The sequence below is a fragment of the Bombina bombina genome, chromosome 1 (genome assembly GCF_027579735.1).
Source record: "Bombina bombina isolate aBomBom1 chromosome 1, aBomBom1.pri, whole genome shotgun sequence".
In the NCBI taxonomy this organism is placed as follows: Eukaryota; Metazoa; Chordata; class Amphibia; order Anura; family Bombinatoridae; genus Bombina; species Bombina bombina.
This window is the reverse complement of record NC_069499.1, coordinates 149,283,394-149,297,104: the sequence shown is the minus strand read 5'-3', so window position 1 is coordinate 149,297,104 and position 13,711 is coordinate 149,283,394. Positions and strand designations below refer to the sequence as shown.

Genomic DNA, 13,711 nt, shown 5'->3' with positions numbered 1-13,711 from the left:
TCCAGCAGGTAAAGTGGATCATTGGGAACAAATTAAAGGGGAGAAAATTTTTGAGTAAACTGTCCCTTTAAGTAAACTATGAGTATCCGTAGGGTTCTAAATGTACATAGTGCAAATAAGAATATATATTGTGGGTTTGCGAATGTTCATATGACAATAAGGGCTTAATTCATTATGCTGTGAGAGCAGCTTTGGAGCCACAGGGGTCTTAAGATAGCTGCTACTTAAAGGGACACTGGACCCAAATTTGTTCATTTGTAATTCAGAAAGAGCATGCAATTTTAAGCAACTTTCTAATTTACTCCTATTATCATTTTTTCTTCATTCTCTTGCTATCATTTTTTTAAAAAGAAGGCATCTAAGCTTTTTTTTGGTTTCAGTACTCTGGACAGCACTTTTTTTATTGGTGGATGAATTTATCCACCAATCAGCAAGGACAACCCAGGTTGTTCACCAAAAATGGGCCGGCATCTAAACTTACATTCTTGCATTTCAAATAAAGATACCAAGAGAATGAAGATAATTTGATAATAGGAGTAAATTCAAAATTTGCTTGAAATTTCATGCTCAATCTGAATCACGAAATTAAATTTTTGGGTACAGTGTCCCTTTAACCTCTTCAGCACCTAAAGTGTGGATTGGATCAGGGTGATTGACAGCCCCAACTAATGTGCAATTGGCCATGAGTGAGCAAGGGCTTGTGCAAAAATATATGCGGGCAGCAAATTGCTGCCCACTTGCCGCAAGGCTGGGTTAACAGAGTTCATGATAGTAAACCTCTTCCATTCTGCACTTAACAAATAGAGCCCTATGTGTGTGTTAGGGTTTGATGAATGTATAAGAGTGTGATTCCCTATGTGTGACATGAGGGCTAGATACCTGTCAAAAGAGAAAATATTTTTTTTTGTGTGTGTGATAAAGATGTCATCTTTTAATAAATCATGTGACTATTTTCCAATAATTCTGCAGTCTAAGTTATCTCAAATAACACTAAGGTTTGTTTCTTTCATTTCTTTTTTAGGCTGTCACATTGAGCAAGATTTTCTAAAATTCTCTGGTCTGGTGAGATTCTATATGATGCCTCACCAGTATTGTTTTATAGCCAATTTTTACCATGAGAACTGCGTATCTTATTAGGGGAAGATCACTAAAATGGTTTAAGCGAATGAGAGACACTTAATTTACAAAATAGCACTATATAGAAAAAGCTGATGATTTCTCTTCATTCTGGTGAGTTTTTGAGAATCGTACCATCTGAGAGAAGAGGAGGACCAAACAGAGAATGTAGTGCAGCTCTTCATGTGTTGCTTCCCATGGTTTTACAAGAGACACGATTACCTACTGCACTCCGGTTGAGGATAATTAATACATGAGATTATGGGCTCCATTTATCAAGTTGTTGTTAATGTCGCTTTGAAGTGCCTTTTGGTGCAGGATTGTATGAGCAAGCCAGCTGCCATTAGTTAAAGGGATAGTAAACCCAACAAATGTTTTCCCATCTTTAAAAGCATTGTATAAAACACTTATAATATGCAAATAACATGTCTTTTTGTTTACCTGTATTTTACTAATAAAATTCTTATAGCTGCCAAACCCTCCGGTCTCCTCATTATGCACGGCGTATAAGGTTGTTCTACCTGGGTAGAACAATAATGGCAGCCTGCATGCACAGTTACCCTCACATGTGCAGATCATTTTTAATTATTATAATGTATTTCATTACAGGGCTATTAAACAAGGATTGCTAACCCTTTAAGATGCACTGGTCATCAGACTGCTGCTTCCTAATCTATATGCCAACTCTGAGCTGGCGGATTAAGATCCCCCCCAGACAAGTTGCAGGTGGCAGTTAAATGTGGGCAGCATATTCCTTCCCATTGGTCTTTGTCTGGCCTTTCTTAAATGGGACCCTAGGGGGCATATTTATCAATGTGCGAGTGGATATGATACAAAGTAGCGTATCATGGCCGCCGCACATCGATAAATGCAGACAGCATACGCAGTCGGCATTTATCATTGCACCAGCAGTTCTTGTGAACTGCTGGTGCAATGCCGCTCCCTGCAGATTTGCGGCCAATCAGCCACTAGCAGGGCGTGTCAATCAACCCAATCGTATTCGATCGGGTTGATTTCTGTCCGCCGCCTCAGAGCAGGCGGACAAGTTATGAAGCAGTAGTCGCTGCTTCATAACTTCTGTTTCCGGCGAGTCAAACAAGCGGCATCAAACGCCATACAGAGCTTGATTAATATGCCCCTATATATTAAAGAATCAAATTACTATGTGTGGTTAGTAAAAGTATTCTTGAGATGTATGGCATGAGAAATAGCTGAAGCAGATGCGACTGAGGACAAAATCTAGCTAATGAATTTGTACTGGGCTCTAGTCCCAGATATTTAAAGAACCTAGCAATACCCCAATCTGATAGATGATATAAATTATTCATAAAGTTGTTTTTTTTTAGATATTCTTACATTTTGGAACATTTCAGAACTAATGAATGAACTCATTTACTTTGTACATTATTGGACATGTATGTTAGCTTTGCACATTGTATTATGAAAAATACACATAACTTTGAAAATGTCCTTATTTGACTATGTAGGTCAGCAAAAAAACAAAAAACAAAAAAACAACAACCTTATTTTACAAATACCATTTACTATTCTTTGATTCAACTATAAGTAGGGATTATGGGTAACAATTATGCAAATGTTAAGAGCTTGCATTGCATCACAGTTGTTTTATTTCTTCCATCGATAAATAAAGATCTATGTCTCTTCTGGCTTTGTTGAATTCAACTTTTAACCCCTTGGCTATCAGGTCTTTAATGTCTTGAAGTCAAAGGGATTAAAGCTACACTGGGCCTGTAGTATTTTCAAAAATAAGTTTTGCACATTGTAATAAAATACTACATTATCTTGTTGTTTAGTCTTGGCCTTGCAACACATCTGCAATGTATTACAGGCGTTTTCAGCACAGCTGAATGAACACTGAAGGATTCTGCATAAACAAACATGAATACTAAGAATAAAAAAACTCTAGTAATAATGGTGATCACTCGGTTCTTGCAGAGTACAAAAATAATTAATAAAAAAACATTTTATATTGAAAGAGTCTTATAAATAAACTTTATTGAACTTTCATACAGAAAACATTAACCAATAGAATACAATTTTACATTTCCATTGTTAGTAATTTACAGAACATTAACAACTTTCAAACGGTTAATTCAAGCTGTGAAAAAAATGTTATTTAAATTCTACATATAAAAGATAATTTATGCATTCAAGAAACATATGCCCTTAAGATTTTTTTTTTTTCAGATTAAGGGGTATATTCCAATCTGTTACATGAGCTGCATAAATTGGTTTATATTGTTTTTATGGGGGGGTTAATTCAATAACATTCATACCCTTTATACTTTAGAAAACCTGTTTTGTTATTTCAAGTAATGTGAAGTCTGTGAAGAACGAACAAAAGATCTGCAAACTTTCTTAACGGTTTAAGCTTTTTTACCAAATCCAAATATAATCATTTGTAATCATGTCATTTGCGTGATTGAACTTATTCAAATCACCATGCTTTCCATGGACTGGCATACCATAGCAGAGTCATAAAACACCTTAGTTGACTTTAAAGTTTATATAATAAAAGTTCACAGATAATTAAAGAGACAGTCAACATAATAATTTTTGTTGTTTTAAAATATAGATAATCCCTTAATTACTGATTCCCCAGGTTTGCATAACCAACACAGTTATAATTATACACATTTTACCTCTGTAATTACCTTGTATCTAAGCCTAAGCAGACTGCACCCTTATTTCAGTTCTTTTGACAGACTTGCAGTTTAGCCAATCAGAGCTGTCTCCATGGTAAATTCACGTGCATGAGCTCAATGTTATCTATATGAAACATGTAAACTAATGCCCTCTAGTGGTAAAAAACTATCAAAATGCATAAAGAGTAGAGGCTGCCTTCAAGGTCTAAGAAATTAGCATATGAACCTCCTAGGTTTAGTTTTCAACTAAGAATACCAAGAGAACAAAGCAAAATTGGTGATAAATGTAAATTGGAAAGTTGTTTAAAATTACATGCCCTATTTGAAACATCAAAGTTTTTTTTGGACTTGGCTGCCCCTTTAACAATACTTGTAATACAAAGAAACATACTGTTTACCTCACTAACAAACCATGTATCCTATACAAAGTGAAAAGCCCCCTTACAAGCGCTCAGTGCCAGAGCAAAGCAGAGAAAGCGTCCCGTGCAATCCCAGTGACAACGCTCCAAATCCTGTATAACCTCCATATAAATATATAGACAAAAGAGTCCAGATCAAAGTTCAATACAAAATTGTAACTTACTTTCTGTATGGCATCTTGATACACACGGCTCCCAGATACAGAAAAAATCTGCAAATCTCTGCATACGCTCACCTTCCGGCATTGCCAAGTCTCTTAGTTCCTCCTTCACCTCAAACTCACCCTGCAAACCGCTGATGGACTTCCTCTAGTCCAAGTTAAGTACGATCCAAACAAACAAAAATAAGTGTGGCAGGGGACCAGGTAAAGTATTAAAACTTAGCTTTTATTAAAGCATATAAAAGGAAAAAAGAAACATCACGAGCAAAGAGCCAGAGTAGCAGAGTCTTATGCGTTTCAGCTCATGCCTTACTCATAGACAGTGCTACAACTGGCTCGACAGTCTATTTAAATAACAGTGATTGCTAGTGACGTATGAACATTGCCTGCTATTAACCCTTTACATGTACACTGGGAAAACACATTGAGTTTATGTAAAGAGTTTCACATATAGCATATTATCAAAATATATGGAACATAGAAATAATAAAAAAAAAAATAACCGCCGCCTTAACTCAAACCCTGCGCTGTACAGCACAAATAAAGATGAAACAGCTCATGTATTCATTCTTAAACATAACAAATTGAGTGCCATAAAGGGTTAAAAATTACCTCACAGCGCATATGGTCGTTGTGACCATTATTAATACCGGTTGTAACATATTATATTAAACAGCAAAAATGAATACATTCTTACTATTGTAACATATTATACTAAACATCGGAAATACATTCTTACTACTGATATGCGAGCAGATCATAATTTTGACACATTATATTAGTTTATAAAATAGTGTGACAAGTCCAATTAAAAAATAAACATGTCTTAACTGTCTTAATCTATAAATTAGATTAGCATGATAATTATTATTATTATTATTATTATTATTATTATTATTATCAGATATTTGTAAAGCGCCAACAGGTTCCACAGCGCTATGAACATGGGTGGTATATATATAAAAAAAAAACGATTACAGGGATCAAATGGGGAGAGAGGGTCCTGCCAAGAGTTGCACTGTTGTAGTCGGCTCTTATGATGGTGAACTACAAACAGCTGGGCTCAAAGGCTTACATGCTATGGGGTTTTAGGGAATAGCAGTGGAGATAGGAAGGTTAGTGTAAGTTGAAAGCATCCCTGGATAGTCTTCAGGGAGCACTTGAAGCTTTTAAAACTAGGGGAGATTCTTGTGGAGCTAGGCAGAGAGTTCCATAAGATGGGAGCCAGTCTTGAGAAATCTTGTAGATGGGAATGTGAGGAGGTAACAAGAGAGGAGGAGAGTAGGAGATCATAAGCGGAGCGAAGGGGATGATAGGGAGAGTATCTGGAGACAAGGTCTGAGATGTAGGGGGAGCAGTGCAATTGAGGGCTTTGTGTGTCAGAGTAAGAATTTTGTGTTTAATCCTGGAGGCAAGAGGAAACCAGTGAAGGGATTGGCAGAGAGGTGCGGCAGATGAAGAGCGACGTGCAAGGACGATGAGCCTGGCAGAGATAGGAATATATATCAGTTCAAGATCATAGCCTATAGAAAAAGGGGGATCAGGTCATTCCCATATTTCTAAGGAGCAAGGCTGGATCAGGTTACATATAAAACAGATTCATTATGTTTAAATTATGTTTTAAATACGTTATACCCAGAAATATAAACCCTATATTACTTCCAACAATTTATCAAATCAGTCTGTATGTTCATTCCACCTGGGGTCCTGGTTTTAAGCTTAAAGATCCAAAAAGCCTCAAGTGTATGTAACAATTTGTCTCTATCTCCCCCTCTTCATGGGCTTTTAACATGTTCTATGATTTGCCACTTTCGATTCTCTACGTTACCTTCATGAAATAATTTAAAGTGTAGGGCAACTTGAGAATCAGGAGAATCAGACTTTACATCACTAAGGTGCTCTTTAAATTATTTCATGAAGGTAACGTATTTATCACCCTTTATGTAACAGACAATAAGGGTATAGACGAGTTTAGGAATTTTTGAACAAAGGTAAAAAAAACTGTACAACTTTTTTGTTAACCTTATAAATCCTCCCCCTCAATTTTAAAAATGATGGTAAATCCTAGCATTTGTGAAACGCTAGGATTTACCACTGGAAAAAATAAAAGGGACTTTCATTCATGAAGTATAAAATACTTCATTCTGAAAGCTCCTTTATTTGTATACAGCGTTTGCTGCTAAGGCAGCCCAATAATAGAACATTATTTGGCTGAGAGGTGATGTTCTGCAATAAACAGCAGCAATGGGGATTTCTAGCACGGCTATTGGCTAAGAGGTGGAAAAGTCACCTCTTAGCCAAATAGCGTTCTGCCGTGGGCTGTCTTAGCAGCTCAGTGCAGCAAATGCTGCAAACAAATAAAAGAGCTTTTAGAAGTATTTTATACTTCATGAATAAAAGTCCCCTTTATTTGTTCCAGTGGTAAATCCTAGTGTTTCACAAACGCTAGGATTTACCATCAGCTTAAACAGTTTAAAGCAGTGGTGAAACAATGTTCCCAGCTACATTTGGGCTATCAAGAGGTACTCTGTCACTTTCTTTTATCATTGCTTGTGCAAACCTTCCATATTCTCTCATGCAACCAATTGCACAAGAACAGGAGTTGTCAATCATCAAGGATTAATCATTCCATAATGATTTAATTCGACCATTTCAATATTAAGAAGAAGTGGTCTTAACTTGCAGATGTTTGAATAAACAGCTTCATAAATGGAGCCCTATATGTCTCCTTCTTCAGGTGTGAGTTCAAATTGCATACAACATATTATTCATTTAAAAAGGCCAATCTATGTATTAAATGAACTACCACATCAAACAATGTTCAAAATAATTACTTTAAGAATCTTGCACTACATGTGTTTAAAAATAGTACAATTTCACCCACGTGCTCACTTAGTTGTGGGTTAAGACAAAATTGTCTTCCAGTAGTTACCCATCCTCTCAGCTTTTTAGAAACATCATTAAATGTTCATAGAGAGAGTACAGAATTAGAAAACAGGATTTTTGTCATTAGTTCACACAGGAATCTGCATTGAACAAGATGCATTATGAATACAGAAATAGGAAGAGCTACATTTAATGGCCAAGGAAAATGCAAACTAGTAGAGTGTCTTGTTTATAATGGGGGTATTTTTTTAGAATCCTACAATGGTTAACTCTTGGCTGCCAAAGAGGGCTGTTCATCATCTGGCAGGGTTACTGGCTCAAATGTGGTTGTCAAAGCAAAGTGCAACATTAGAGCACACAAGGCTATATAATATGGCACCATTTAGCAGTGGAGGTTACTTTAGATTGATTCTGTGTAACCACTGGCCATTACCACTAAATCGCCCCAAACTAATCAATTTGGGGTGGTTGACAGGCCCTTCTCAAGGGGCAGCTGTGCACAAGAATGTACTTGTGCAATAATAAATGTGGGCAGTGTACTAACAGCATTAACTGCCTGGTCATTGTGAAAATTGGTGGGAAGGTTCCCTAGCAAGGAATTTGTCTGCTTGTCACATGATAAATGGGGCATTCAGAGTTAGTTAGGGCTAAGGAAAACATTAAACCATTGGATGCTGCAGAGGTATAAAACCCTGTGAAGCAAAGAGGTTAATGGGAGTATATCACATGTATAACATGTTTATCCAAAACATTTTGATATTGCTCTTATTACTTTTGTTTTTGCTGCATGTCATTTTAAGATCTAAAATTAAATTGCAAAATTGTAGAGGCCAAAAGTTTAAAGTTAAATACTGTAGTTATGCATGGTATATTAGTTGTAGATTGCCCACAATTAAAACATCAACACACTCAATTGATAAAAAAGTGCAATTTTATCAAGACAGCAATAATGACCTTACAAAAATGCCATAAAGTCAAATGAGAACATAAAGTAAGCTGTGGAAAGCAAAGGCAATATGTCTCTATAACATATGTAAGCACTGATAATTTTTTATTGATCCAATAAAAGTAATAGAACCTGATGTGTGTATATGGTTTATAGCATTTGCTCTTTTCAGGTACAGAGTAATGCATCCACCATATAATACAGCAGATTGTGTACATGTTATCAGCCTCTCTGCTTAGGTCAGTATGGGATACTGAGATGTGATAAAGCTTTAGGAATATGAGAAGAATAAATATATATAAACAACTTCATATTTTTGCCTTTTTATTTATTCCTTTTTGTGTAAGGCTCCTGTATTTTATTGGTCTCAATATTCTCTGTGTATATGATTCAGGCCTAGCGTTATTAACTTTTAAAATTGAGTTTACTGATCCAATAACCAGTAATTTAAAAACTGAATTCACACTGTACCAGACCCGTAGATCTCTTTATGCAGCAATATCATGATTAAAAAGGAAAACAAACCAATAAACTGTAAAACAAAAGCCATTATAAGGAAATAATATAGGGGAAATGATTATTCATTTATTGGTAACTTATATATATTTTGAAATAAAAAATACAAACAAAAATTATTGTATTATGGTACAAAATACAGTAGATAGCACAAACAATTAGATTATTAATGTATTCTTTACCACATTTTCAATTAACAGTCATTCCCATCTTTGAAAACAATATATAGATACCTTAATTTCTTTGACTCAATTAATACAACCAGCAAGCTCTGTATAGTAAGAATGAAAATAATAATGCTTTATTTGTTGTTTAAGGATATTTTATATTTCACACACTGTTTCTTAAGAGTGCTCAAGCATGTCTTGATGTGCATGCATGTACGTATGAATAAATATGTGAAAGTGTACATACACAACAGTTGATATACATATTAATTAAGGAAGTCATACACACAAGCATTGTCACAAATGCACATATTCAAAATACTGGGAGACAAACATACAGACAACCACAGTTGATCTGCAGATAGATAGATAGATAGATAGATAGATAGATAGATAGATAGATAGATAGATGAATGGATAGAAAAAAACCCTGCAAGAGCAGATTTAAAGACATTGTTTGACAGAGAAAGAGATAGACAGACAGATAGATAGATAGATAGATAGATAGATAGATAGATCTGATCAATCTAGATAGATAGATAGATCTGATTAATCTATCGATCTATCTATCTGATAGATAGATAGATAGATCGATAGATATAGACAGATTGATAGACATACATACAATTAATACATTTTTAGACAAAGTGCAACCTTGCTGCTTGCACACATGATTGATTCCCTGATGTGCGTGGGTATTTTTGCACTTTTTGATTGAATGCGTGTGCCTGTCTTGTTAACATTAAAGGGACATGAAACACATTTTTTTTTTTTTGTATTTTTTGTTGAAAAGGATACCTAGGTAAGCTTAAGAGCTGTTGATTGGTGGTTGCACATATATGCCTCATGTTATTGGCTCATGTGTTCAGCTTTTTTTCCAGAAGTGCACTGAGGCTTCTTCAACAAAGGATATCAAGAGATTGAAGCAAATTAGATAACACAAATAAATAGGACAGTTTAAAATGGTATTCTCTATCTGATTCATGAAAGAAAATATTTGGGTTTCATATACCCTTAAAGGGACATTATACACTCATTTTTTCTTTGAATAAATGTTTTGTAGATGATCTATTTATATAGAATGAGAATACTGATGTATACCTACTCTAGCTTGCTCCTGTTAGTGTAAAGGGTCTTTTCATATGCAAAAGAAGGGGGAGGGGGGTGTCTTATTTGCCACTTGCAGTGGGCTTTCCAGCTACCTTTTGAATAGAGCTAAACTGAGAGCTTCTAAGTAAGTTTTTAAACAGTTTTATACTGGATTTTTATATCAGTATCTGTGCATCTTATTCTTTAAAGTAGTGTCTATTACATGCAGTTATATGAAAATGAGTGTATACTGCCCCTTTAAGTGGACCTATTTTGTACAGTCAACATCTCTCTCTCTAACTTTTTATATCCATGTATGTAAATGTAGGTGACACAAATCTTAGTTAAAATTAGCCCTCAATAATTTATTTTCTAAAGCATGGAACACAGAGCTTTTATTAATAATTGTTAATAATAAAAATACTACTACTAATAATAATGCTAATGCCTGAAAAAAACTGTTGAATAACGCAAAGTCTTATTTAATTTTCTTTTTTATTTTTATTTATTTCTTTTTTTTCCTTTTCATTTCATGTTCATTGATCTGTAGTCAGGAAGCATATTAACACTCAACAGTAGCCCAATCACCCTGGCATGAAATTTGATCATCCTTAACATGATTTATTTCATTTTGCTAGAAGCTGGATAAAAAAAAAAAAAAAAGCTTTATTTATTTATTTTAGAAGACCTGGGAAACTGAAAATTAAGAGCAATTAATTTACACACCACACATACATACACACACACACTCACATACATACACACTCACACACATACATACACACACAGACACACTCACACACACACAAACACACACACGCATACACATACATATACGCACACACTCACATACATATACACACACACTCACACACATACACTCACACATACATACACATACATATACACACACATGCATACACACACGCATACATATACACACACGCATATACACACACATACTACACACACACTCACACATACACACTCACACACAAACATACACACTCATACACATACTACTACACACACACACACATACATACACAGACTTTAAAGGAAAATTTTCTAACTGATCAATAGGGAGAAGAATGCAGATGAAGTACAAAGACGTACAAAGACGCACATAGCTCCACAAGGTCTATAGAAAGAACATTTGGTGTGTTCAAAAGTAGATTTTATTCTCTTGACCAATTTGGAGATGTTTGGTGCTTCTGTACATGTCTCTGAAAGTGCTTAATATAATAGTTTTGCAATGCATACTTCATAATATTACTCTCCAGTATGAAGTCATTGGAGGGGGCAAGGTGACAAAGAATTTGATGAGAAGGAAAGTAACGATAATGTAACATCAGAAATATCACAGGGTGGCAGAGTGGCTACATCTCAATCATATTTTTAAAGTCAGTATGGAAAATGTACTTTCATATTACAAAAAATATTTTATTAATTGTATGTTTTCAAGTGAAAATTATATTAATACACATTTATACACATACACCTCTGTATAACGTTTATCAGCATATGAGATAACTAAAGATTAGGTGTTGGAATATAATGGACCTAACATTGCACTTCCTGAAAAGGACAGAGAAGCTGCTGTGTGCCAAGTGAAGTGTGAGAACAGTGAGGGGTCTGTTGGGACTAAGACACGCCCACTATTGATAAACTCCGCCCAACACCATGTTCATTACGCCCCTAGCTCTCTTTAGAATATGCTGCTGAATTTCATGAGTCGTTCATACAAGGAACGCTTCATTCTACAAAACACCAATATGCAACCAAATTAGGATACCTAAGTTTGATAGTAGATCTTGTAGTATTATTTGTTTATTATAAAAATCTCATTCTAAAATTAATATTATATATTAACCATCTGATTATTGTTCAAATCAAAGTATTGCCATTATAAGTGAATTAACAAATTAAATTAAATGTAATAATGCATTATGCATGGGAATAATTAAAACACAAACTGATTAATTCAATTGAATTCTGTCATTGTATATTGTATAATCATAAGCATATGTATTCATCCATGGTAATAAAGAGACACATTCCATCAATAGTATTGCACAACATTTGGAGCATGCACTCAAATACATCATTTAGATTACACCTAATGAAGTGCAATAGCGATTTATACAGAAACAAATCATCAATGCATATCTTCAAATGTTAATATCTTATGTGTTAAGGACCGTTGCTTATTTGATTAAATTAGTAAAAAGCTAGAAGCTTGGACTGAATTGTATTCATAGTGCTTTATTGCACTGCTGATTTCTTGACACATTGCAGACTGGTGTGCTGAGGTTCTGAATACGGTGGTGAAACCCAAAGCATTCCAATTACAAGATCACATTCGATTTTTTCTAACATTCCCTTGTTTTGCCAATGTAAATGAGCAGACAAGGTACAGATATGTAGGCTGAAACTGAATGCTCGTGACAACTAAATATAAAGGGAATTAACACCCCTATTTTAAGCCTTTGTTAAGATTGTTGCTATGATTAAACTAATGGCATCTACACCCAGTGCAAGCAAAGCTGCTACACAATTTAGATTTTTTAAGGCCAATTACATTCATTTACATTTTGACCCAAACCTAGCACAGTATTTAGAGCTTGTTAACAGTATTTAGAGCTTGTTTAAACCTAAACAATCATATATATATTTTTTACGGGAAAAGCAAATATATATAATGACTAAGTTTAATATATGATTATAGAAACAGAAATAATACTTCCACTGAGATGGCTTGATGAAATGAAAACCACAAATAATGTACTTGTCTACAGAGTAATCCAAGATTATAATCCCATCAAATCTGTTAGATTAAATCAAGACTTCTGCAACACTATATTGCAATATTTTATCAAACCAAAAACATCATAAAGCAACATTATAACGGAATGTTAACCTGCCTTGTAAAGCAAGGTCAATAACATTTGAGTAAGAGAGAGTAATCACATAGAGTGTTGTGGAAAGGAACTTACCATAGACCCCTTGGCACGAAATTCCTTCGAGTAGAACTGTCAATAGCCACAACAAAACGTAACTTAAATCCATCTTCAAGTTAAAATGGACATATCCAGCCCAGAGACTAAACAGGACCTTCCAGGGAGTGAGTGGCAGGAAAAGTACCCTCTGGTCCAAGCTTAGATTCCAACACACTGCTTGCTGTCCACTGGATGTTCCACCTGCAATTATCACACACAGTAAACCCGGCACAGTTGTACTGAGGATGGTATAAAATCAAAGCATACAGTATTGCTTGTAGTAAAAATATAATAAATGCTGTTGTTTTCTAATAAAGATTTTTGAATTCCCTATGACCCAAAAGGAAGGGATGTTCTTGGTCAAAAAGAGATGCAAGCTTAGCGTGGCTTCAAAAAGTAACTCTAGATGATCTCTGGAGGATAATGAACACAGCCGTCTGATTGCAGTCCAGCAAAATCCCCTCGGATCTGCCTTTTACCATTCCATTAGTTGCCATTGCAATGTAAAAATCCCAAATCCAGCCTGGCAACCAGATCATCAGAAAGGGGGGGTCTGCTGAGGGGTGTGCAGGAGGGATATTATAATACAGATAATGTGCGTGCAGTATAAAAGACTACAGAGTGTGAGATCACTCCTACTCATCTGATCCAACCAAATGCCATTAAACCACAGGCTCGGCCAAAGCTTATACACCAAACCCCCATGTCAATGAATCTAACAGGATCATAAGAGCAATTCAGCTGCA

At 35.2% G+C, this 13,711-nt stretch overlaps 1 protein-coding gene across 1 annotated transcript in view; it reads right to left on the bottom strand.

The window, feature by feature from the left end:
* The window catches only part of MDGA2 (MAM domain containing glycosylphosphatidylinositol anchor 2), a 1,262,343-nt gene extending 1,248,978 nt beyond the window's left edge, over positions 1-13,365 (bottom strand). Inside the window, exon 1 of the mRNA XM_053697669.1 lies at positions 12,963-13,365. Within this exon, the coding sequence (XP_053553644.1) occupies positions 12,963-13,035 (73 nt within the window). The 5' untranslated portion in view covers positions 13,036-13,365. The remainder of the gene's footprint in view (positions 1-12,962) is intronic.
* Positions 13,366-13,711: the final 346 nt, after the last annotated feature.